This window comes from Sciurus vulgaris (genome assembly GCF_902686455.1).
Source record: "Sciurus vulgaris genome assembly, chromosome: 2".
NCBI classification, from domain to species: domain Eukaryota; kingdom Metazoa; phylum Chordata; class Mammalia; order Rodentia; family Sciuridae; genus Sciurus; species Sciurus vulgaris.
In genome coordinates this window covers 83,880,762-83,907,723 of record NC_136462.1, presented here as the reverse complement: position 1 = coordinate 83,907,723, position 26,962 = coordinate 83,880,762, and the positions used below count along the sequence as shown (strand labels likewise).

Genomic DNA, 26,962 nt, shown 5'->3' with positions numbered 1-26,962 from the left:
TAAAGCATTCCAACATATATATGTATATATATCATTATATATGACATATATGTATACGTATATGTACATATATGTATATGATTATATATGATAATCACATATATACATATATATGTATATATATATGTATATATATTACATTTTCTTTCTCCATTCATATGTTGGAATAGTTTAGCTATTGTGAGTTGAATTGCTATAAACACCAGTGTGGCTGTGTCTCTGTAGTATGCTGATTTTAAGTCCTTTGAGTATAAACTGAGGAGTGGGATAGCTGGATCAAATGGTGGTTCCATTCCAAGTTTTCTGAGGCATTCCCATACTGCTTTCCATAATGGTTGCACCAATTTGAATTCCCGCTATTTCTTTAGGAAGGAAAGCAAAGGGATTATTGTGAAAATGGAAACATACTCCCCTCTTCACCATCTCTTTCAATTTGTGACATCTATCTTGAACATGCAATCAAAAAGTTCTGTGAGTTCCAGCGGCTAGGGAGGCTGAGGCAGGAGGATTTCAAGTTCAAAGCCAGCTTGAGCAACTTATCGAGGCCCCAAGCAACTCAGCGAGCACTTGTCTCTAAATAAAATATAAAAAAGGGCTGGGGATGTGGTTCAGTGATTAAGCACCTCTGGGTTCGATCCCCAGTACCAAAAAAAAAAAAAAAAAAAAAAAAAAAATTCTGTGAAAACACATACCTTAGGACAGTAACAGCAATGCTTCAATGAAATCAATAGGAGAACAGCATCAGCACCAAAACCAGAAATGTTGCTGGCAATCATTCTACTGATCCTAATGGTGTGATTGCAGAAGTGTGCCTGACATTTTGTGGCATCTCATTTACTCTGTATAAGAACTCCACAAAGTACATTTTGTTATTTCCATCATAAAGAAAACTGAGGCTGAGAGGTTATATAACTTGCACTAGATCATAGCAGCATAATTCAAATTAATTTTCTTCCATGATGCCTCCTTCAAACCTTATATTTTATTTAGTCAAGTATGAAGAAATCATATGGTTTGAACAACAATATTTGATTTCAATAAATGACAGTTTTATCAATAAATGAAAGATAGAAAAAACATATAGGAGGGATTAGTAAATGAGTTTCCTAAGAACCACTCAGAAAGATAATGTAGCATTTTAATTATATATCGCTTTTCAGAAAACTAATAAACAATCCATTACATACAAAGAAATCCTTCTTTGATTCTTAAGCAATACTTCAGGAATAAGTTACCTTTCCAAGACAAGCAAAGTCTGGGTGAATGTTCTATTATTAAAACCACAGAATCAGAATATTTAGAGCTAAAGGATATTCAAAGATTGTCCCTGGAGACTTGCCCTAACTTTTTAAGACAAATTTTAAAAAGGAGCAAATAGAAATCCGGGAATATTCCTAATGATATTTCAAGTGTTATATGATTATTACACTTATACTCTTTATTGTAGCTTAACTAATTTAGCAAGTAAATATTGAATTTATTTTGCAAAATTCTACCTCTTGCTCCATATTGACTAAAAGTCTAAATAATTATATTCCACTGAAAAAGAGGGGCTTATTCCATTGAGTTTAGGTACAAATTAAAATTAATTATTAACAATACAAAGGCCATCAGGCAACTGCTTGTAGGGGAAACTTCAAGTTCCCCAAAGTAAATACTTTAGAAGTTATTGTGATTCACACTCAAGAATCACCAGAGGGCCATGTAAGTCTCCTGTTACTTTCACACTGAAGTGGGGATACGACATGAAGAAAGGGAAAATGATAAAATGAAGTTAGAGAATCCCGTCCATGCTGTCACTCAAGGCTGAGCGTGCTTTGGGTGGAATCCTGCTTCCATTTCCTGAACAAGATGACCCTGGGGCAGGGATCTCTCCGAGGCCTACCACTTTATTATAATCACTGTAAGAGGTGACAAAGACCAACTTAGTCTTATACTCCCAGTGGGAGTTTGTAAAACTGTCTCTGGCCTTTAAAAAAGAAATTAGAAATTGTTCAAATGCCTTGAGGGTGTATGTTTCCCAAGATAGATTTCCTGAGGGAGATATTTTACTTTAAAAAAATATGTCAACATATTTCGTCTCTCTAAGCAAAGTATACTTAGATTACATTTTTTCAGAATTAAAAATAAGTCTCCATGGTAGTATTAGGCAGCAACTCAGCTGAAAGAAAAGCAATGAATAACAAAGACAATCAAAACTTGTTGGTCCCTCTGCAATTTTCCTCTTATGGGAAAAAGAGAAGGTCTCCACGCATTCCCTTTAATTAAATTGAGGGTGGAGAACACATTTAACTACATGCTTCACTGTGGGTGACAGTCAATTAAGAACGCTTCAAAAGCAAAGTTGATCTTGCAATGTTAAAGGGTACACCTAAAAAAAAAAAAAAAAAGTAACCATTACTGAGCAATTGATTTTTTTAGCCCTCATTTTGAAGGGAACTGATTTTATGGAAAAGTCACTGGGGCAAAGAACTGGTACATTTACCCATCCAACATGTATTTGCTAACCCACAAACATTCTGATTCCTGCTACCCAGAGACTGGTAATAGGGTGAGTGATTCACAGGCAAACAAATAATTACAACAATGTCAAGTGTATTAAAATGGAGGAAGCACAAAGTCCTATCCGGGTATGTAAGAGGAAATGCCTCACTCTAACCAGGGAGGCTGGAGAATTTTATGGAAAAGATGGCATGTGTATTAGAAGTTCCCTGAGGGAACACAGAAGTAAGGGAGGAAAAGCAAAGATAGTAAAAAATGAACTAATGTTTTCCAATGTGACATATATGAAATAGGAGCCAATTTTGTCATTTCCCTGATTGTGAGATTAAGCTAATTTTCATATACTCATTCATAGTCCATACTTTCTCCTGAGTGAATTGATGGCCTTCTTTGCTCATTTTTTCCTCCAAGGTGCTCTGCCTTTTCCCTTCCTCCTTTCCTTCCTTCTTTCCTGGCAGTACTGGGGACCTTTTCTTTATTAAATTCCTTAAATATTTTGGATGCTAATTTTTTGTCACTTATAAATGCTGGAACTATCTTCTCTCAGATTTTCTGAATACTTTTAAAAATATAATTTATTATCATCAAATGATTATAATTTAATTTTAATTTTATGTTAATTTTAATTTTAACTTTATGTTTTTTAAATTTTAAACAAATTCAATGTTTTTGTTATGGTTTGTACTTTTAAGAAACACTTTTCTAATCCTTCTGAATTTTCTTCTAAAAGCTGTAAAGTTCTTCTTTTCACATTTTGGTTCTAAATCCACCTGAGATTAATTTTGTACATGGCATGAAGTAGATTCATATTTTTTTGTGTGTGTGTACATAATTGATTGTCCCAGCGTTATTTGTTGAAGAATTTATCCTCTCCAATTACAAATAATGAAAACTGTTGCAGATAGGATTGCATGGTGTCAGCTGCTGCAGGCAGGATTCCCTGGAAATAGTCTCTGAGAAGAGAGTACATGCAGGAGGTTCAGTGGGGATCCCTCTCAGAAACAGCATCTGTGGACAGTGAATGAAGCAGGCTCAGACAGAGATTATGCAGGTGCAGCAGAGGCCCCAGTTGATTATAGGGAGCTCTGAAGCGGGACTGGCTTCAGAGGCATCCTGCACAAGGCACTGGGCCTGGGCATTTACCTTCACATCAGACCCATCATGAGACAGGGCTGTTCTCCTGGAGGGGGTGTGAACTTGGTCAAGGCAGCCTCCTTCTGCAGAGGGCAGTGCCTGAAAGCGACTCAACAACATTCAGCAGCAGAGGAAACAAGGGCTTTGCTGGAAAGGGTACCTGGGTGGAACACACAGCACTCAGTACACAGCTTGGTCATATATAACTTTTCCAGTTTTTAGGCTCACTATTCTAGTAGATTATTTTTTTCAATGAAATAATCCCCAGATGCGTTTCATCCTGGTTCCCTATGTATGATCTATAGTCCCCTTCAAAACCATACTTATGACTACACCAAAACCTTTGTCAGCCACTATAGAGCTCAGTAGCACAACTTCCCTCTATTATGAATATCAATTACTAATGCAGCCTTTTTTTCAAGAGTTACATTATGCACTGACTCAAAACCAATATATTGTCAACTAAAGCTGAAATCAAGGTCTCGCACATCCTTTACTTGTAAGTGGATATTTTAATCTCAGTTCAGGATGTTTCCATTATCCTCTTGATTTTCATCTTGTTCTACTTAGCTTAGGAAGAATTTAACAAGCTATGATTCTGTCATCTAACACCTCTCTCCATTTCAGTATTTCTCTGAAGTTGATCAAGGATGCCAACAAGATGTTGAAAGGGAAAGAGCCGAACATGACCGAGAGCAGTGATGAGTCTCATGGCATGCCAGTGATACCCTTCTGCTTTGACACAGATCCATTCATCAACCATCTGAGTATGACCGTTCAGCTGGCTGCAGACTGACCTATTTTAATACATCATCTGTCTTCTCAGTCACTCAGGGTAAGGACCTCAGAGTGAGCCTGGACTCTGTTTTCTCCCTCAGCAGCAGATCCAATCAAGTCCATCCAGTTTTGGGTCTAGAGCTTCAGAATCTATCCCTCATTTCCACCAACACCAAGGTAATTACAGACCATCCTACTTTTCACCTCTATTTTCAATGTATCACATTCTCCCTATTGCCATAGCTCTTTGCCTTGAAATGCAAAGATGATGCAGAGAACCTTTACTGGTTCTCTGTCTGAAAGAATTGACAATAAATTATGCCCCTGGAGGATGAGAAAATAAGTGTAACTTCCAAAATATCTGTAGAGAACGCCTATTCACTTTCAGCCTCTTCCACATAGACACTACTGGGCTCACTAAGAATAACAGGAGGGTGAGTACTCTTTTTGAGGATGCCATTTATAATGATAATTCTTTACACTGTTTCATTTAATTCTCTCAATGACTCTGAAAGAGAGATGTTTCCTCCCTTTATTAAGCAAGAGAATTGGAGCGGTCATATATTGCTCAATGACACATAACTACTCATTGACAGATGGCAGGATTTTAACATGGATTTACTGATATCAAGCCAGGGGCTTCTTCCTCACCCAGCTCAACTGCACAGTTGTATGAATTGTGGTCTATTTAGTATATACAGGAAAAAGCTATTTAAAGGCTTCGGAGTTCTCAAAGGGCAATCCCCATATCTCTAAAAGGAAAACCTTGTCCAACAGATATAAGGAAGTGATTCTTCTCCAATATCCCAGAGGCTAAGATCTAGCAGCCTCTGCAGCAAAGAGGTTAGAGGACACGCTCTTCTTGATGCAGGCTCTTTGTGAGATTAATCACACGTTATCATGTGATTTTTCAAGATATTTGCTCTTAAGAGAGTTAGAAAGATGGCCACACATAGTAGTACCACTCATTAGAATAAAGCTGAAGAAGCATGCTTATGAAATTTTAAATGTTTAGTAGATGAAATCCTGTAACTCAATCAATATTTGCTGATAACATCCAACTGGTTGTAAGAACCATACACTAGAAGACTAGTGCATGCTTAAATACATTTGGGAGAATAGTGTCTTGCACTGCCCAGCAGCAACTGGCGCTGAGTAGGCATCCAGTATATGAAGACACCTGTGGTGAAGCCAGAAGGGCAGTATTACGATTAATGATTAAAAAATGTGATAGCTGCAATAAATGTCAGACAGGAAAATGTCAAGACTAGCATTCAAACTTCCATCACTTCCAGTATAAAAGCAATGCACAAGAACTGGCTGGCACTAAGCTAATACAAAAATATAAAAAGCTGACTTATGTCTACAAGTGTATAGGTCCCTAAATCTGATGTCTATAATAAGTATTAAAATTATTACAAAAGTAGTTAAGTCAGAATTTAATTATTTACCAAGGATAACTCATCTTTATAATTTACCTCCAATAAAATACTTGAGCTTAAAAGATTTTTAAATCCATTTGATATAGTTGTATGTTAGTATAATGTTTTTATGTTAGTCTCCACTAAAGTGGTTAAACATAGACTGCTCTGCCTACACCGCCTAAATTTCTAATTCGATAGGTCTAGGGAAATGGAGTCCAATAAATAGCATTTTGACAAGTTTCCAGTTGTGACTAGTAATGCTGCTGCCCAGGGACCACACTTTGATAATCACTGTTCTCCACCATGCTCACTCCCACACATTAGAATTACCTATAATCACATCTCCTATGTACAATAAACAAAAAACATTAATTTAATAATTATCAAGTCAGATTTTATGTGATAGATCCTATAAGCTGTTAGATAGTGATACTATGTACATAGGAGATATAGAGATGAATGAAGCATAGTCTGCTTCCATGGATTCAAATCCTAGACAAATATGTAAACAGACAATTATGATGCAATAAGCACCATGTATACGTATTCATGATGCTAACCAAATAAGCATCACGTATACATGAGGATAAACAGAAAAAAGTCTTCATTATACAATGAGGAAAATCAGAGAGCTTTATAATGGAGATAACATTCAGGATTTTAAAAAACCTTTTTATATTAGAGTGATTTTAGATTTATAGGAAAGTTTTAAATATAGTTCCCTCCCTATATCCCTTCCCTAGCTTCCCAACATTGTGCAAAGATAGAGATTTTGAATAACCAAGGTTAGAATGGGTTTTGAAAGATGCATAGGAATTTATTAGGTTACCCCATGTAGGGAAGTAATATATGAATAAAAACACTGAAATGGTTTTGGAGAATTACATACATATTGTATATAATATTATATACACACACACATATATTTTATGTGTCCATCTATCATCACTCCTGTTTATGTTTTAGGAAATAGAGGCAATTTTCATCTCTGATTGGCATTTAGAGGTGGGATTTAGCACTAATTGTCCAACTCTAGTACACTTTCACACCCATATACTCTGACTAGTATCCAGAGCTAGAGGGCAATCTATTAGGATAAAGGTTCTTATGTTAGGGAAACTTACAGGGACAGGGTTCTCATAGTGGAGGCAGAAAACAAGACAAGAAAGGGAATGGAAAGTTCCAGACAATGGAAGTCTACTGTGGTAGGTAGAATTCTAAGATAGGCCCTAGAGTTTCTGTCCCCTGGTGTACATACCCAGAATAATTCTCTCTCTTTAGAGGGCAGGGCCTGTAAATATGATGGTCTATCATTTCTGTGATTAGGTTACATCATCTGGCAAAGGTGAAGGAATCTTGCAGATGTAATCATGGCCCCTGCGGCTCTCAGGCTCTTACCCTGCCCCACCAGTTCAAGGTCCCAAATTCTCATGCCATTGTCCACATCTCTACCCATGCCTTTCCTAGCTTTGGCTTCTGCATCTACTCTTGGAAACTTGCCTGTAACCATTCTGTACAGATCCTGCTCTGCTAGGTCGTAACAGCAGCTTTATAGGCAATTAATAAAATGACTTAGAATGAATTTTGTGCATAGCTTCTGGAAATCAATCACATGATCTCAACTTAATTTGCATCGCACACAAGTTTTCTAGCACAGTGTTTTCACAAAGAAACTTTCACAACTTCAACAGTGTGCATGAGGCACCCAGCGGGTAGCCCTTGCTTGCCCTAAAACACAGCTTAGAAGACTTACAGGTGCCTGCCCAGTTTTCTAGTTCATTAATGTGTTGGGTCATAAAGTATACCTCAGTGCAAATGTGCTAGCCTTTGATCATGCATAATACAACACAGTTAATCTGTGACCAGTTGAAACACATGAAACGCTAAGCCGCCCTGGTTTCTATTTCAAGTTTGATCACTTGGTTACCTGTCAGTGACTGACTTTGACCCACTTTAAAATGTAGGAAGATCTGTTATAGTAAAACTGATTGTGCTGTCAAATTATTCCAATAAAAAGAGCAGGGTCTTTTGTTGTCACTATTCTTGTTCGCAGAAGGACTTGGCTTTGAGTTCCTAAATTTTGTTTCATTTCATTTCCATCTCTTGAGTAAGTTCGGATTCCAAGACCCATGCAGGAATGAATAGCTTTAAAGTTAGTTAAAAACTAAAAAAGCATAATCTATTAAAACAGAATTAGGAACAGCATCTAACATTGATAGTAATCATATAATATGGCATGAAACATTTCATTCTGTTTTACCTAGGATTAATGGGAACTCTTATCAGAGTTCCCTCCCCCTTCATCCATCTACTTACTCACACATTCATTCATTTATTCAGTAAAACACTTGTGTACATGCCAAGTGTCAGTAGCTGAAACTGATTCCAGATATGTGATATCAGTGTTGTTTTTGAGGAGAACATATTAGAAAATAAAAAAATAAAGAAGCATGAGTTTTAGTTCTAATGCCAGTTTGCTCCTCTGATGGTATATCAAGCTGAAGGAATTTACAACCATTCTGCCTGAATTTTCTTCTTTTTCCACGGTACCGGGGATTAAACCAGGGCCTCACACATGCTAAGCAAGCACTCCACTACTGAACTACACCCCTGGTCTTCTTTATTTTGTCTTAAGACAGGGTCTCACTAAATTGTCCAAGCTTCCCTCAAGCTTTCAATCCAGTCTAAATCCTTTCTCAGGAAAATCTATCACTGTCAGTCACTGCCTAGTCATGGTAAAATTTGAAGTTTGTTTCTAATTAAATTCAACAACCACAATTTTTTTTTTCCAAATCATTACCTATTGACCTATTCTTCAAGGATTGCACAAGAAAGGTCCTGCATTCAAAAGCTTGATGGGAACTCAAGATGAACAAAAAAAACAATGAGAATGTTGTAAACACACATATGCATATTAATGTAGTAAAATATAGGTAATTGAGGTCCAATACCTATTGCTTTGATGGAAAAATGATATGGAAATGAAGAGGAACAAGGTTACTATTATTGGCAGAAAATTGAGAAAAATTTTAGGGGGAATATGTGATTCAGAAATTATTGGTAGAAAGGAAAGCTTTCTTTTCTTTTCTTTTCTTTTGCACTTTTATCCTTTAATTTGGGGTTTCATATTGAAAAGACATTTGTAATCACACATGCATTTCAGTTCCTTTGTGATTTAATCCAATCAAAACTTTAAAAGCCTTGATTAAATTAAAAGCTACTGGGGTGAACCATTTTAACTAGACTCCATGGTGAGTGCATCTAAGGTATCAGATAGAGATATTGAGATATGTGACATATGGTCCCTTTTGCCCAAGTTTTTTTTTTTTTTTTTTTTTACAAATTTCTTAGGAAATCTAGTATTAATCTACAAAATAATGAGCCCAATAAGCACACACTGTAAGGCTTCAACAAACAAGCAAATGTGGCAACTTTAGTCAACAGCAATCTGAAAAATTCACATGAATAACTGGTTGTGAACTCTATTATTTGTAATACCATTTCATCCCTAGAAAACATGCCCCCCAAAAGCAGGTTATTAAGATCTTTTCTGGTGCTCTAAGGCAACAACCATTTATAATTATAAAAAAGGCATTTTTTCTAGTGCTATCTGAAGTATTTTCACTGACATTATTTCATTTGATTCTCAAAGGACCCCACTGAATTTGATATTATTCCTTCCAACAACTGGTTGGGGTAACAATGAGGTGCAAAATCAGTATTTTGCTGGCTCTACCGATTTTGGTGCTCGCCTCCTCTCACATCAGTTTTTCCTGAGTCATTCTTGAGATCACATCATCCTCCCCCTAACACCACTGTCCTTTTTTGCTCTGGTTGCTTAAGATGCCTCTTGATGCTGCCCAAATTGGTACTAGGGCTGCTATACTCACAGGTGCCAGATGCATTGCCCAAGGCACAACTACCCACCCCTCCCACTGCACCTCAAGAAAAGATAAAATCTAGTTCATTCTTCCATGTTATACCTTGTCCTGCTGCTTTGAAAGCACCTGGAATACAAACTCTGCATCCACAAGTTTGTTCATTCTCTTATGCAGACCTTACCTTTTTAGCCTCGCTACTCTTGAAAATTTGACACTGCTTTAGCTTTTGTTTCTGTTTTTGTTTTGCAGTTTTCTCTCCCTAAGATTCAGGTGTGGGTCCACATAGCTGGGTTACTGGGTGGTCAGGGGGATGTGTGTCATGTTATTTTCAGAGTTGTCCCTCCGTGCTTAAGGCAGTATCCTCCTATATACCTCAAATCCTAGCTCTCCTTAGGATGAGCTCTGACCTGTGATGATCCTGTAGGCACTAAGCAAGAGATTCTGGACAGACCCAGCCATCTAATTACCCAGACATGCCCAGACAACTCTGAATCCTGGAGAGACTATAGCTGAAGCTTGCATATTACTCACTCTCCATAATTCTTCTGGACTAACCTGGAAATCAACAACTTTCTTGTCAGTCACAGGATGATTTGGGGCTATTTCTTCAAACAAAAAACTCAAAACTTTAAACTAGGTTTAAAAAAACATGTGAAACTTGGATCGTCCAAGTCACTGCCTCCTTCTGAATAAAACTATGTTACACAAATTTCAAAAGTCTGAATCCCAAGTGTTTGAAAGACTGCACTCACTTGCTAGCAAGAAGGCCAGTCTTTTCTGAGGATTACCTCCCTAGTGATCTCCAGGGGTCTCACGGGTTCCTGGGTCTGAGGCCTGCTGCTCTTGTTGGCCTTCTGCTCTGTTGCTCAGGCTCTCTGCTGGTCCTTGGTAGTTAACAGCTTCCTCCAGATCACTGATCCTGGCCTGTCCTTCTGACCAGCAGGAAAGCTTCTGCTTGTCTTTAACAGCTTTTTCCAAACTGCAAGCTATTGGGCTTCTGATGACAAAGTCATTTCTTCTCTTCATGCCAATACCCCCTCTCCCAAGCACACAGGGCACACCCTAGGACAATTATGGAATATTTGTGCACAGACATCTTGGCCCTGACTCTTCTCTCTTGATTCTTGATCTCAGGCATTGATTATTTCACCCTCTTGACAACATCCTTCAAATCCATCTCTATCCTATCTATGTCTGAATTCCAGTTTTCATCCAGTTTCAAATTCTTTCCTCTAAGGCCCAGGGAGCAATAGAAAGCATCGGGTTCAATGTACTGGAAAACAACCATAAAAAACCGACTCCTAGAACCTCTTGTGAGAGGTGAAGAACTTTAGAACAGGAGATACAGAGGAACTCCAGGCAGATGGGTATGGTCTGATATCACAGCCCCATTTGGATTAACTATGATTTGATTTCCACTTAAGATTATCTAACAGATTATTATGCATGTAAAGGGATGAGAAAGTAGAATGGAGTAAGGATAGGTAGAAAAGTGATTTCCTGATAACAGTTACCAGGAGGAAGAGGGATGTGGCCAATGTGATATCAATTGTTTTAAAAAATCACTTTCTCCCAGAGTCCATAAGGAGTATAACAAAACACACACTTTCAATATTTTCTACTTTGCCTTATCATTTGATAAAAATGCTTGAATCTGATTATAGTCTCAAAGGTTTGTCATTTTTTAATGTCCCAGTCAATGATGTTATAAGGTAGAATGCTGGTTATATGAATAGATGATCTAAAAACTTCCATCGAAAACTTAATATCTATTTTTTTAGTTGTACATGGGCACAATACCTTTATTTTATTCATTTATTTTCATGTGGTACTGAGGCTCAAATCCAATGCCTCACACATGCCAGGCAAGTGCTCTACCACTATGCCACAATCCCAGACCCCGATGTCTATTGTTTTAAATGTGGTTTTTTCTTTTAGATTTTTCAAACTTTTCTCTTTTTTTTCTTTTTTTTTAAATTATTTTAGTTGTTGATGGACCTTTATTTTTATATATATTTTTATATGCAGTGCTGAGAATCAAACCCAGTGCCTCACACATGCTAGGTGAGTATTCTACCACTGAGCCACAACCCCAGCCCCTTGACTCTTCCTTTTAATTACAGTGTTAACTAACTCTGCCACTTCTGTTCTCTCTTTGGAATCACTTTAGATGGGTTTGCATAGCCTAAGACCACAAACTGTCACCCTCTTTGTAAATCTTGTGCTCTGGATCTAAGAATAGAAAAGGGACAGATGAAAATTCGGTAAAGGTGTCACCCTCAAAGCACAATTCAACCTTAATCCAGGAAGAAAAAGTCACATGTGTAAAGCTGGTTTGGGCTTTTTAAACATTAGATCTTGGCCACAGTCCTGGCCTTTGAAACATAGTTCCCTTTGGAAAAAAAGCTTGAATAAGAGAAATAATCATCTTTTATTTTATAGGAAAACTGACCTCAAATTCAGATTGTTCACTGGTAGAAAATTTATTTCATATTTCATATGCTAATTAGCTATTCTTAATTTGAGATTTCTGGGGAAGATTTTTTTTTAACTCTTCTTTGTGTTTTCCACAAAAACAAAGCAGGCACAATGTGTGTGATGTTATTGATAAGTATAAGAGCTTTGTTTTTTAAAAACCAGATTTTTTTTTCTGAATCCGTAGACTGAAACCTGTATCATAGGCATTCTAATTCATTCACTTCCTCTATGTATGAACCTTTAACAATAAATGAGACAGTCAGTCTAACTAAATTTAGAGGTAGAAAATGATATGAAAAAGATGTAAAACACTATAATAATCACCTAACATCAAGACAGTCATTGCCCTGGAACAAAATTTAAGTCACGTAAATACATACATTCTTCTTTACTTGGTGTGGTTCATCTAAAATAGCATTCTAACTTTCAGTATCCACCCCCTAGCAGATTGGGGGAATACTGTAGCCACCAGTTCCACTTTCATCACCTTCTCATCTTTAGCCTCTTGCAGATGATTCTCCTGAAATGGCCCTCTTAACAGGAATTAGATGCTAGTTCTGTCTCGGTCTTCATGGATCAATTCATCTGCATCATCCACTCTCAACCCTTCCCCACCTGCTCTTGGCCCTGGAAGGTTGACCTTGAAGACCACATCTCCAGCAGCTGGGCTACCTTTCACTTAGTCTTGTGGTTGGTTCAGTTAGAGGAGACGAAGGCAGAAGTTCACAGGAGAACAAGACCAGGATACTTATCCCGTAGCCTCCTCTCTGCTGGGTGACTCTACCACAAAGCACTGCTGCTGTCAGATGGTCCTCTCCTAACCTGCTCCCTGGGTTCCAGTGACCATGACTTCCCTTGCTCCTTCAGGTCTGGGGGTGTCTGTAGAATCTAGAAACCACTCTGAATTGCCACGTTTTGTTGGCTTCTGGATTTTGCTCTATCCTCATCTAATCCTGCTACCAATCAGCTACTTTTACCAATCTAGCCACCTACATTTCCCTTTGTGACAAGGCTGTTATTCTCAATGCTGAGTTTCTTGCCTCATTAAAAGACATAAGAAAAATACAGAAAAGTGTGGTTTAGCTATAATCTGAGCCCCCCCATACACAAGCATGAATGAAATGACTAGTGGTATATTTGAATCTTTTTTAAAAAATAAATATGGTTAAAATCATCCTTCAAATATCATAAAAGTGACACATTCATCACATCCAGAGAAACAATATAAAACATGCAAGGTAAAAAAGTCCATGTTCTCCCCTAGTGCTTTTGCCCCTTCACCTTTACCTTATTCCCCACTTCCACCTGCCTCACCCTCTGATAAGGAATATTAATAACCTGGTCAGTCTTTTTCCACACCTGTCTCCATGATATTCAAATGTATATCACACATATGTGTTCATAATGGGAAGAATTGATACTTGTTTCACTAAAATTTAAAAATGCTATAAATTATTTTGCAACTTGATAGAAATAAATCTAGATCAATACTCCAGATAGCCTCATCATATTACAGACTATCAATGTACTGTACCTTCTTTAACCATTTATCTGCTGGTGAACATTCATTTTTTTCCAGCTGTTTTTGCCACTACAATGTTACAATAAACATCCTAACCCATGTATTCTTATTAGTACATCAACACAGCTAAACTCCTGAAAGTAGGATCACCATGTCACACTAACATGTAGTTTCAGTTATGATTCCTTGACATGTCCTGTCAATTTCTTAAATTTATTTTATAGACTGAATATAATATGATATATGCCATTTTGAGTCCTCTTTTCCCTCTTAACAATTACAGTTTTCTATTTACTACCTACTTTCTGAATTAATTTAAGTGGCTGCATATATCCATTAACATTGTGAAGTCTCTTTATATTTGACCAAAATTGCAGCAAGCTTCAAAGTTTACATGGGAAGAATTTATATCTACTTCCTACAATGTGTATCCAGAGAGAATCAAAACATAGGTAGAAGCATTAGATACAATAAAATCTACTACATTTATGTCTCTCAACCCTTAATCAGTTGGTATCAATGACATCTTTTGATGAGCAGAAGAATTGGTCAAATGATCCTCAATATCAAGAACTACTATGCCTGGGGCATGTGCTTCCATCACCACCTCAGTGACTTCAAACAAAGGAAAAAGATCATAAGACAGCTAAAGAGCACAGGAAAGACTGGGTATCTCCCAAGTATGGTGAGCCAACTTCCATGTGATTTTTGTGGCATTAAAAGGCTTCATTTTAGATCAAAGGTAAATAAAAGCAAGCAAAGCAAAAAGAAATTCCCAACACCAACACTCAAGGACACTGCTAGGCAGGTCAACACTATTAAAACCCCTCAAGGTTTGAAGAAAAGTCACATTTCACAAAGGCTTGGGAACATTTTACTGTGGTCCCATGCACAAAACAAAATACTATAAAACCAATTCCAAGTTTGGAAGAGGTGGTGTAGCCATGAGAAGACAAATCTGGTCACCATTCATAGTTACTCTAAGTTATCACCGTATTCTCACATCACTACTAGATAAGAAATTTCTGTGTGTAGCTCATAGAATGAAGAGTTAGAAAAGTTACAAAACCCATAAATAGAAGGTGGATCCTTTGGAATACATTTATGCTATTTCCCTCACAGAGGGCAATGATGTTGCCTTTACTGCTTGGTCTTAGGAGAAGAAGCGCATTGCACTCTTCCCTGGGAACTACTCCTTGCCTGTAACACTAGAGTCTTCCAACTGGAAACAGATCTAATTACTTTTGCCAGACTTAATCTCTTACTTGAGCAGTTAATGAAAGCTTTCCATAATCTCACTTGCACAACTTATATAAAATACCTAGATGTTATTTCCACAGGAAATAAATGTCCACAGACCATAAACTCAATCTGGTTAATAGCTAACAGGGAAGAAAGTCAGGAGTTGGATTCAGACAAAGGGCCATTGCATGGTGATGGTAAATGAATTACACTCCCTTCTGGGCTGCTGGCGACTGTCCCAGGCCTCCCCTGGGACTGAGCAGGAGGAGAAATGGAGTGAAAGACAAAGGCAGCTGGAAGCAGGAAATTCTCCCTGTCTGAACCCACCTGCTGCAGGAAGTGACTCAAGGATCTAGAATAGAAGAGAGCTCCTAGACAGAGGAAAGGGAAAGTAAAGAGAGGAAAGGGGACAAGAAAACATGCTACAGATCAAAGTTACTATCTCAAGCTCTCCCTCCTCCATGCTTTTCAAAGAAAGGTCACTAAGAGAAAGCGTCTGTCTGAGTGTCCCAGGGGAGATCTCCACATAAAAAGAAGCTATTTTCATCAGAAAAAAAAAAAAAAAATAGAAATAAAAAAGGTCTGTCCCACTCTTATTCTCTTTCTCCTTTCTAGATGCTTTTTTTCATAAGGTTAGGCGCACAGGACGTCTCTCTGGCCAGGAAACCCCATGATTCTTATGACTGAGTGCTAAAAATGCTACTGAAGATCCCAAAGGAAGGTTGGGGCCAATGTAAAGGGGGCCTGTCATGAACAACTGCATGGAGAGACCTCAGGAACGTGTGACCCCCTACTCTACTTGTCCCTCAGTGGATTCACTGCTGGTCGCCAACAGAACCTGAATGTCCTCTGTGTGTCTGCATATGACTGACTTGAACCCAGATACAACGGAACTTGTAGAGTACTTTTATATTAAAAAGGCAACAAAATAATAATCCTAAATCAAAGGGAAAAAAAGATTTACTGAACATCAATGTATTTAATACAGTTTCTAGATGACAAGCACACACAATCCTAGGATCTGATACGATTTCTAAAAAGACCCTTGGGGGTTATTCTATACCATGACTCCAAGAAGTCCCTCAATGAACTCTGTAATTTCCTTGCCAAGTATTTCCAACTCTCCTGCATCCACATATGTCACTTAGGTTCTATATGTGATATAAAATCTACAATTCTATTGCTTTCCTACTGAGGCAGATGGTTGTATTATGAAATTAGCAAGTTTTACAAACTAAGATCAATATATTGCAAAAACAGGAGAAAAGTGTTTACCACATTTTTAAAGAACCATCCCTTAGATCAGTGATTTGGAGAAATTTCTAATATGTCACCAGTTCAAAATGAATAAAAAGCTTTTGAAACACCTCTTTCCTAGATAGATATTTTATCTAAAAAGTTGTATAAGAGGGCTGGGGCTGTAGCTCAGTGACAGAGTGCTTGCTACTAGCATGTGTGAGGCCCTGGGTTCGATCCTCAGCACCACATAAAAATAAACAAAATAAAGGCATACTGTACACCTATACAAGTACAATTTCTTTTTTAAATTACACAAGAATTTTCCTGAACCTTTAGAAGACCATATATCATATTATAAGCTATTCTTTATACGAGGGCATTTACCATGCGCTGTCAGAGGATGCTGGAAAAGAATATATTACCTACACAATGGCACACAGAACCCTGAGCATCTGCCCATGTTGGCTTAGAAAATGTAATGAACACAGGAGTGGCACCTCTTACTGAACTCCCCAAATTGCTTTCATGTAAAATTTCAAATCACATTAAGCATATGAGTCAGAAGAGCTCTTTAGTATCCTTTGCATAAGAAATGATATCACCCTAGTCATAGTAGTAACCCATAAATAAAACATGACTTTAGAATAAGTAGTTACTTTGTGCTTGTTTAGGGAGTTAAGCATAAAACAACAAAACAACAACAAAAATCTGAACCAAGTTTCTTCAGGTTAGACTGAATTCTTCCCTTCTGGTAAAAAGCATTTTTGTCACATACAACAGCACTTGTAACAGTGATTGAAAACAAAAAGCAAAAGACAACCCCTTAACTACAGGCAGATGAGCAACAACACAGCATGCTTTTGTGCTTCTGCTTAGAGAATCCCTAGGATGACTGTAGCAGACTGAGCAGCAGAATTAGGTCAAGGGGCCAATTACCCAGTGTTAGCATCAAAGGCAGGGACAAGTTGCTCCTTCTCTCTGCCTGTTCCTGTTTCCTGGAGTCCCTGTGTTAAGTAACCATGGAGCAACTTTAGAGTGTGCCATAAATAAATAAGTATATGAATAAATAAATGAATAAATAAATAAATAAAAATACCACAAAACATTTATGGAAACTACACCTCTTAGCCCGTAAGTCAATACTATCTTCACCATCTCCACACACTCCTGTACAACTCCCAGTTTTCTTGCTACCAGATGAACTAACAGGCCCAGGAATTTTGGTCTATTGTTAATTGGTCAATCTCTGAATAACACAAGTAGACTGATAGTTCTTGAGTTGCTGAAAGACTGATCTAAACATTTTAAACAGGACTAACCTGGAGGTGACTGGTGCTGGACCTGACCTGTGGTCTTCCCTGGCCCCAAGCTCTTTTCCAAAGATTCTCCAGGCACCAAAGGAGGTTGACCTGTTTTGAAGGAGGTCGGGCTGGTTCCTTTGGTATCCGTGACCTTAGCAGAGGATGGTGACTCCAAGGTGTCAGCAGAGGAGGACACAAAGAAGACACAGGTCTTTCTACCAGGGGAGTCATTAAGAGCAGCTTCCCTCTCACCAGGCAGTGGGGAGAGCCGGAGGATCCTGTGGTGCTGCTGGGGACTGGTACGCCTTGGAGGTAGAGGCGAGGGAACAGGTGACATCCGTTTGTGTGCGCTGGACCGAGGGGATGAATTATTAAATACCATACCAAGAGTGGCTGGTGCTGAAGGGGATGGCCTCCTCTCAATGTCTCTGGGTTGGGAGGAGTCAGGACCTACAGCATGCTGCGGATCGAGAAACAAGGACCTGCGGCCACTCCGGGATAGCCCAGCCTTCCTTTTACTTCTGGTTTCTGGGAGGGTGGAGGTGGTCCTTGTGTTGAGGGGGAAGCCCAGTCTTTTCCCTTCAGTGGCTTCATCTAACTTCTCACTCTCTCTCACCTTCAGGAGGACCTTGTTCACGGCCCCCTCAGCACTGGCTAGTGAACTAGAAATAGATGCTGTTTCTCTGGCCAATGATTGTGATGACCTGTTCCCTGGCTGTCCCTCATCCCACCACCCAGAACCAGGAGCCCCAGTCTCAGGTCCTGGGAGCTCAAGCAAGTCTGCTTTGGGTATAAAATCAGCCTGGGCCCCTGGGCAAATGGCAATGCTTTCCTTGGCCTCAGGATGTGTTTTGACTACTCTTTGCACCTGAGAGGGCAGATCCTGGATTTTGGCCACCACTTTAGAAACAGGTTTTGTCTTACGAGTTTGCCCAGCTGACTTCCCCATGCTGCCCCCCTCTGCCTCTGGACATTTCTCAGAGTCCTGACTTTCAGGCAGACCTGTTTGCTGATGCTCCAGCCTGCCAGAACTTCTCAGTGGGCCTTCAACACCACCATCTCCCGCCCCCGTGGAGCTGCTGTCAGGGGGCAGTGCTCCTCTTCCAAGCCCAGTGGGCTCTGAGGCTATCCCAAAGGTCTCAAAGCCAAGATCTGAGTCCGGTGTCCTATGGATATCTGCAGGGCAACTCTCTCTTCTCTGCAGGGAGGCGGTAAGTGTCCTATTTGGGACCAGATTTCCTCTTTCCTCTAGGAGCTGAAGATTAGGCCTGGCTGGAGAAAGAGGAAGGGAGTTGCTGGAACAGATCTTGTCCTTCCCCATCCAGGGAACTGGTTCCCGGCTTCCACACTCTTTCCTTCTTGTTCTCTTCTGTGAGAGTGCCTCAAGGCTCTCTCTCCATCCGCCAAACCTCCGGGGCTTTTTGTTTCCACAGGTGCTCCTCATATTGAGAGGGCCCACGGGGAGCCCCCTGCACCAGTCTCCCTCACTCTGGAAACAGTCATCCGCCGGGGCTGGGCTCACAGACAGCTCAGGCAGCTTCGCCTCCTGGTTCCTCATGGAAATGCCCAGGATGTGGTCTGAGCTGAGCAGATTAGCCAGCACTCTCTCCCTCTCTGCTGTCAGTTTGTACAGCTCAGTTAGGATGTCTTTTGTGGGAGTCTGCTTGAAAAATATGTCGCCGGGATGTTCGTTCGGCTGCTGGCTGAGACTGATGATGTCTGGCCCCTCCCTGACTTGGTAGCAGTTTTGAAAACCTTTACTGGCTCTGTCTAGAGTTACAGTGCCCTTGTATGAAAATCCTCTGACGTCCCCCCTTGGAAGATAGAAGCTGATGTAGCACAGTTCAGTAATGGGCTTGCGCAATTGGAGTGTGCAGTGAGTTCCTTCCATTATGCCTACCTAATTATTCATGCCTTGGAGATGCTGGTCTGTGGTCAGGCTTCCCAAGCTCCAGTGGTGAGGCATGTGATGGTGGCTACGCAGAGAAGGCAGCTGACAGTCATCTCCAGCAATGAGACCGCCTGTTAGAGGAACAGGGGAAGAAAGCAGCTTGTCTAACAGAGAGCACAAATCACATGCCAGCATAAATCAAAGCACAACCACCACTTATCTTTCCTCTCTGGCTGACCTCAACCAACTTAAAGCATCCGCCAACAGCCTGACTACAGCCTCTGCCTGCTCCCTACCTTGGCCAGTGGACCTTTACACAACTGAGAGATGGCAGAGTGCTCCAATTTTAGCCCCAAGACAAAAGTTCCCCTGCCCTGTGTGGGGACTAACTGTGTAACCTAGAGCAGGTCTCTCAACTTCTCCAGGCACATTTTATGCTCTTCTGTCAAATCTCCCAGAAATTCTGAGGAAAGAGGGCCTTGAGATTCTTAGAAAATAACTGTTTTCATAACTCATGTTTGGAATATTTTGCAAAAATGAGTCAAGCCTTTGTAACCCTTCAAGAAGCACCTTTAAAGATTTGAGATTAATTATCCTTTTAACTTAAAGCACAGAGAGAGGGAAAGATTTTAGAGGAAAAGTTTGAAGTTACAGGTGAAAATTTACATTTAAAAGTTTAAAATTTAAAGAAGTCAGGAGGTTTGATCAAATTTTCTTCTTGTTGTCATCATTGTTTTATTTTTATACTTCTATTTTTTCTTACTTGTTACCTATTTGAGACCAAGTAGAATGGTAGAGAAAAATACTTCTAGCCCTATATGATCTTTGTTTGTTTGTTTTGGTACTGGGGATTGAACCCATAGTACTTTTCTGTTGAGCAACATCCCAAGTTCTTTTTTTTTTTTTTTTTTTTTTTTATTTTGGGACAGGGTCTCACTAAGTTTTTGAGGGTCTCACTAAGTTGCTGAGGCTTCCCTTGAACTTGCAATCCTCCTGCCTCAGCCTCCCAAGTTCCTGGGATTACAGGGATGCACTAGTGTGCCCAGCCTAAATGGATTTTTAATTATTTCATCAGATGTCACTTAAGTAGTGAAGGTGTGTGATTTGAAGGATTTCATAAATGTCTTCGTGGCCAGCATTCCCACAGTGGTCATGGGGCTTAGAGACTTATACTGCAATACTTCAGTTCTTAAATAAAATACTGCTCAATAATCAAGCCTTCCTCACTTAAAAGAAATCCCTGTGGGAACAACAACAGAGTAACTATATATTAACCATTCATATCTTTAACAAAGGTTAAAGGGACATGAAAAGAAGATGCCCAGAAGACATGGGAAGCTAGCACAGATCTTGCTTTTTTTTTTTTTTTTTTTTTTTTTTTTAACAATCGTATATGAGATAATTCTATTTAATAATAATTAAATAATTTGAATAGTTGAATAATTTAACTATTCATATTCTTAAAACCTTTCTAAGATGTCACTACTAGGAAGTCCTAAAGATGTGCACAAGCATATAGATACCTAATAACTATTGGTAGGAACTGTCTGGATATATCCAAGAACTCATTTGAGAGGTGTTCTTGTCTCATGTGATTTACAGCCATCATTTATTTCTTTTTTAATTTGCTCTAATTAGTTATATGTGACAGTAGTTAGATTGCATTTTGACACATCATACATAATTGGAGTATAATTTTTCATTCTTCTGGTTGTAGGTGACATAGAGTCACACTGGTCATGTAATCATATATGCACATAGGGTAAAAATATCTGATTCATTCCTATCCTTCCTATCCCCAAACCCCCTCCCCTCCCTTCACTCCCTTATGTCCAATCCAAAGTACCTCTGTTCTTCCCTAGCCCCCCTTGTTGTAAATTAGCATACACATAGCAGAAAAACATTCCAGTCACCAGTTATTAAAGCAGAGCTGTCAATATCTTGTGTGCCTGGTGCTAAGCACTAAGCATGGAGCGTTCAATTTATGAATTCTCAGAAAAGCTGAAGGGAAGCAATAGAAGTGCTATTCTATGGAAAAATAGGATGCTTTCTTCTGTTCTCAAGCATCATTCTCTATCTTTTCTTACCTCCTCAATTTCCCTGGATTAGGATAAGTATGTGAAGTGGGAGAAAAGTGGAGTAAAATTTTTTTTCAGAATCTGCTCTAAGTAGAAGCACAAAGTTTGTGCCATAATTTCAAATTGGAATAGAACTGCTTATTCTGAAAGCCTGCTCCCTATGAGGGGAAATTCTTATGTATTGAGGATATATGCACATATGCTTTTATTTTGTCATTTAATCAGCAAGCCTGTATTTCACATATGAGAACGTTGAGATTAAGAGAGATCAGGAACTTGTCTGAGAGGGTATGGCTCAGAAGAAGCAAGCTTCACTCCATTGCTTCAAGGGTGATGTTGTTCCTCTATCGTCTACTGATGAATTGATTTTCCAGGCAGTTTGAAGAGAAGAGCTCTTTTATTTTGTTAACCTGATGCTACCTAATTTCTTCAACACTGTCTCACTTCTTGCCACTTTTTTGTTTTAGTTGTCAATGGAACTTTATTTTGTTTGTTTATTTATATATGGTGCTGAGAATTGAACCCAGTGCCTCATACGTGCCAGGCAAGCGCTCCACCACTGAGCCGCAACCCCAACCCATTTCTTGCTACTTTTAACATTTATTGGAGAGACTCAGCATTTCTGATTGGATAAAGTACTACTCCCTAAAATTATCCCTTAAACAATAAAAGTTAGAAAAAAAGGCACTGAAAATGTACTGGGTCTGGAAGTAAAAACTCTCAAGTGGAGGCCAATGAAGATTCTGATTCAGAAATTAAGGCAGAGAGGCCCTCACATAAAGGCCACACTCTTTATGAGGATTGCAGACATGTGGTGCTCTACTGTAGGGTTAAGCATTTTTTTTCTCCGGGTGTGTGCAAATCTTGGTTATATAAATGGAGAAAATTGCATGGTTAGTATTCCATATGTTAGTCACAGCTGGGGAAATTCAAGTCTGGGTTTAGTGAATTATGACACTGGATTTACAGTAATAAATCCATAATGCAAGGCATGAAGCTACTAGTATGAACAAAACCACATCACACTACTGCCTCATCCACCCAGAAACTTCAACACAGAGTGTTCTTTCCAGATTTTTAGTGCCCATGTCTGGAGCTAAGGAGGAAGCTTAGTTCAGTAGTCCATCTTATTATGCTTTTCATTAAGTCTCTAAACCCTATCTTCAAAATCTTTCAGTGAGTCTGTATCCAGCTAAGACCAGAATCCCTATCTTTAAGATCAGCGTTAAACTAATAGTAACTTAGTACATCCACAATTTAAGCAAGTTTTTCTTCCTTGATGGTAGCAGGAGTTATATGCTCAGTTATATGCTTAAATTATTAGATTAAGTCTCTTCCATCACCCATTCTTAAAGACCTATTGCATTTTCCTTCTATAACTTCTTTACTACATTTTCTTTATAGAGTAATAGTATAAAAATAGTGGAAGTCACAACCATGGTGTTGTACCTACAGGTAACAAAGACTATTCAGCTAGGGATCAAACCACAGGTATAGAAGATAAGAGTTGTGATTTGGGGATAGTAGATCTTAACTTTTGGCCATGTGGTTTGGGGCAGGATATACAGTAAAAGTAAGTCCTCTAGAATTAAGAAAGAAAAATGTCTCAATTTTTGGAATTCTGAAATTTAAAAGTTTTTCTCCACTTTTAAGATGAAATCTTCTTCCTGGTACCAGAAGTCAAAATCCAGGTGCATGATGGGCTTCTTCATGACATACTTGAGATTTCAATGTTCGTATAAGAAAGTAGGGAGGTACTCTTAGTACCACTCACTCTAGGTTTATCTTTTAACAAAAAATTTCAAGCAAAAGACATCATCTGCATTAGAAGGCAGAGATTAGGGAGTAGAATGAATTAGTTTAATTATAAGGTAGAGTTACTTGAAAAGAATGAGTTTCTCCTCTGAATGTATTTGGCTGAATTTGGCTACTACATGGTATCTTAGAGAAAACTTGTGAAAGAAAGACTGTTTCCTATTTTCTGGTCCTAGCATGAGTTTTAGAATGAGCTTTGCTACAATTTTGGACATCCAAAGTCCATGTAATTTAAGGTAGATTTTTGCAAAGAGATTAAAAATGGACATTTATCATACTTTCTTTTATCACCTCTTTTCCATATTAGAATTTATTTTTATCAAAATAGTTGTGCATGCCCTCCACTATCATAAGTGAATATTTATAGAGTTGCCTCTGGAACTCTAAATTCCTCTCTCTACCAAAAAAAAAAAAGGAGTCAGCCATCAGCCTTCCATTCCTGACATCTCTGTCTGTGTCAGGATCTAGAAAAATACAGCATCCACTTTCTCCCTGCAGATCTCCTGCCCTCTGTGGAATGAAAACTACAATCTCTACTAGATAACCAAAAACAAAAAAATAAAACAAAACCAATGAACAAATAACCCTCCTCTTTGAAGAAGAAACATTTCTGCCCTGAGCAAACACGACCTACCACGTAAAAGGAAGGCTTTATGGCAGGAGTAACTCTTCACTGTGACTATCCATTAGCATTTCAGAGTTCAGTGCTTAGTCATTATACATATTTTCCATCTGAGAAACCAGAGGAAAAAAGAACCATAAGTCTTAGGAGGAGAAAAGAAGGAAAACAAAATAACAAGGAAAGCAATGTGGAGTGGTGTTAAATACACCAGCAATACTGTTCCATGCTGTGTTCACAGGACTATTTCAAGAAGCATTTCCTCATTCTGCTTTGACTCAGATTCAGTGGCTCTGCAGGCGCCACGTGTTAAATTATACATCTTAATTCAGCCTAGGAAGTGACCTTCGCTGGCTGTGCTCAATGTAAAAGCACTTGGTAGCCCAGGGAGTCGCCACGTCTCAGTATCCTCTTGCAAACTCCAGGCTGCCATTCTCTCTATGATAACACTGCTGTGGTGATTTATTCCTTGACTCTTTTTCCAATAAGTAAGTAGATTACTTCACTCTACCCAGATGGAAATATCTGTTGTGCCTCATCATAATGAGAAATGACTGCCTTTTAGTTGATGCTCTCCAAGGCTCATAACATATTTCACAAATGTCTAAAATAAGATCCAAGAATTAGCTGCAGTCATTCTGTCTGCTGACTGTAGATTTCCTAATTGATTCTGGTCTGAAAAGGTCAATGCAAAGTGTTTTTTTTGCTTGGTCATGGCGTAGTCATGCCCTGTGACTCTATTGGAGCCCAACAGTGCTACACAGGTTATCTGTAACTTTCATTATTGAACTGGAAATTTCTCATTTGTTCATCCAGATTCATACTCTACCCCTCACACTATTCTAAGCACCAGAAGACTGACTTTTATGGACTCAATCTATGAGTTCCCCTGTGCTCTGGCCACCTACTGGGTTTAGCCACTGAGAAACAATAGTAGCAGGATTGCAGGGCAGAATGGAAAAGGGGTCAGGATCTTTATTCCCCAGCCTCCTCCTTCCCGAGCTGTAAGTGGTCTGCTGTTAAGTGTTATTGCAAAGAATAAGAAAGAAGGCTGATGGGTAAAAGAAAAAAATGTGAGTAATAAACTAACAGCTATTAAGGCTCTGTCTTTGCTAAGGAGATCGCAGCTTCTTTTCAGTAGCTCTACGTCAGTTGCAGCTGTTTTCTCTGGGTACCAGTTATTATTGCCTCTTCTCACCTGGTCCTAGATACCTTTGAATTCTGCCTCTCTTATGATTTTGGGCAAATTAGTACCTGCCTATCTCTTTTCCATACATCCCCTGGGATGGAGTACTGTGCTACCATTTTTCAAACAGGTGGTATTAAAATAAAGGAAGTTCTGAAATAATTTTCTGGCTCTTTTCTCCCTGGAGGATTTTTTTTTTCTTCTTCAGTGAACAGACACCCTGCAGGAGCAGGAATAGGAGTAATAGGGAAATCACCATAATACAAAGCAAAAAAGAGACCCTTTCTATAAGATATCAAAGGACAAATCAGGGGAGTTTAAAAAAGGAGAGACCACATCTTGTTTATAGGATCAGAATAATCCTTCAGGTATAAGAAAATATTTGAAATAACTCCTTACTAAAAGGATTTGATAAGTAGAGAGTAAGAAAATGGAACTCCAAGAGGAGGGAACATTATACAAGATATAGAAATCAGTTAAAATGTACAAAGGTAAAAATTCTCTCTGTTTTTTAGGTATATGTCAAGAGAGACTAGTCAAGGAAAAACTGAAGTTATCTTAGTCCATTTTGTACTGTTATAACAGAATACCTGATGCTGGGTGATTTATAAAGAAAGAAAATAACTGGCTCATGGCTCTACAGGCTGGGAAGTCCAAGAACATGGCTTTGACATCTAGCAGGAACCCTAGTACTGTGTCATCCCATGGCAGAAGGCAGAAAGGTAAAACAGTGTGCATGACCAAACTTGCTTTTATAACAAATACAATAGCAAACCCACTCCTGTGATAACATTAATCTGTTCAAGTGGGTGGAAGTCTCATGACCTACAGACCACCTATAAGCCCCATATCCAAACATGGTTGCACTAGAGAGATGGGAGTTTCCAACATATGATCCTTAAGGGACACATTTAAACCATAGCAAGAGTGATTTCATATAGAAAGATTCAAATCCTAATTGATAGGAAATTAATGCTAACTTAAAAGACAAGTGACTCATGAAGCTACTGTGGGTTTTGATCAGGGAAGTAGTATATTCAACACCAAACTTCAGGGAGATTAACTTGGCAGTCATGTCAGAACAGATTGGAATAGAAAGAGCTTGGACAGGAAGTCAAGAATGAGGAGTAGGGACATCAAATTCTGCAAAGAAGTTGAGAGGAGATTAACTGAGTTTTAGGTGGTTATTTTTAGTAGAGCAACAGAACACCAGACCTGGTGTCACAAAAGCAAAAGAGAAGACTGATGGTTAAGAGGAGGAAATATGAGTAATCACCTGTACAAGTACTAAGGTTTTATCTTTGCTATTATTTTTGTTTTGTTGTTTTAAACTGTGGGAAACCTAAGTGTGTTTTAGGTTGAGAAGGAGCTAGTGAAAAGGAAGATACTGATGACACAAGTGAAAGATGGGAAAAAATATGGGACAATAGACAGAGGTAGGTCCCGGGGAAGAAGAAGACATGGGACCTAGGACACATGGGAAGGACTCAGTCTTAACAAGAAAGAGGTCTGTCTTAAAAGACTAGGGCTAAGGAGAGAAGACAGAATGAGATAGGAAGCTTTGAAGTAAGAAACTTTAATATTCTTCCAATCATTTCTGTTTTCTTCTTACTGACTATAATTTTATGATTTTTCTCTGCATCCTTACAGTGTCACAAGAAGGGAAGCACAAACCAATCTACACTGCAGATGTAAAACTCCTGCCTTTATAAACTGACTTGACTATGAAATGACCAACACTTCCTGCGAGGTCTCATTATTCTGACAAATCTCTATAAAAACAGAGGTCAACTTTTGGTCAATAGGATTATTGTAGTCAACAAAGATTTAGCCAAAGTCACAGAGATCTATCACAGGGGAACAAAAAGAGACC

General features: G+C 38.9%; 1 protein-coding gene across 3 annotated transcripts in view; it reads right to left on the bottom strand.

The window, feature by feature from the left end:
* The window catches only part of FMN1 (formin 1), a 390,151-nt gene that overhangs the window by 336,476 nt on the left and 26,713 nt on the right, over positions 1–26,962 (bottom strand). For all 3 annotated transcript variants that reach the window (XR_013761711.1, XM_079126348.1, XM_079126351.1), the window contains exon 4: positions 17,519–19,522. Coding sequence is in view for 2 of the 3 variants with exons in the window: in XM_079126348.1 (XP_078982474.1) it covers positions 17,519–19,391 (1,873 nt within the window). In the remaining variant the exon portion in view is untranslated. The remainder of the gene's footprint in view (positions 1–17,518; positions 19,523–26,962) is intronic.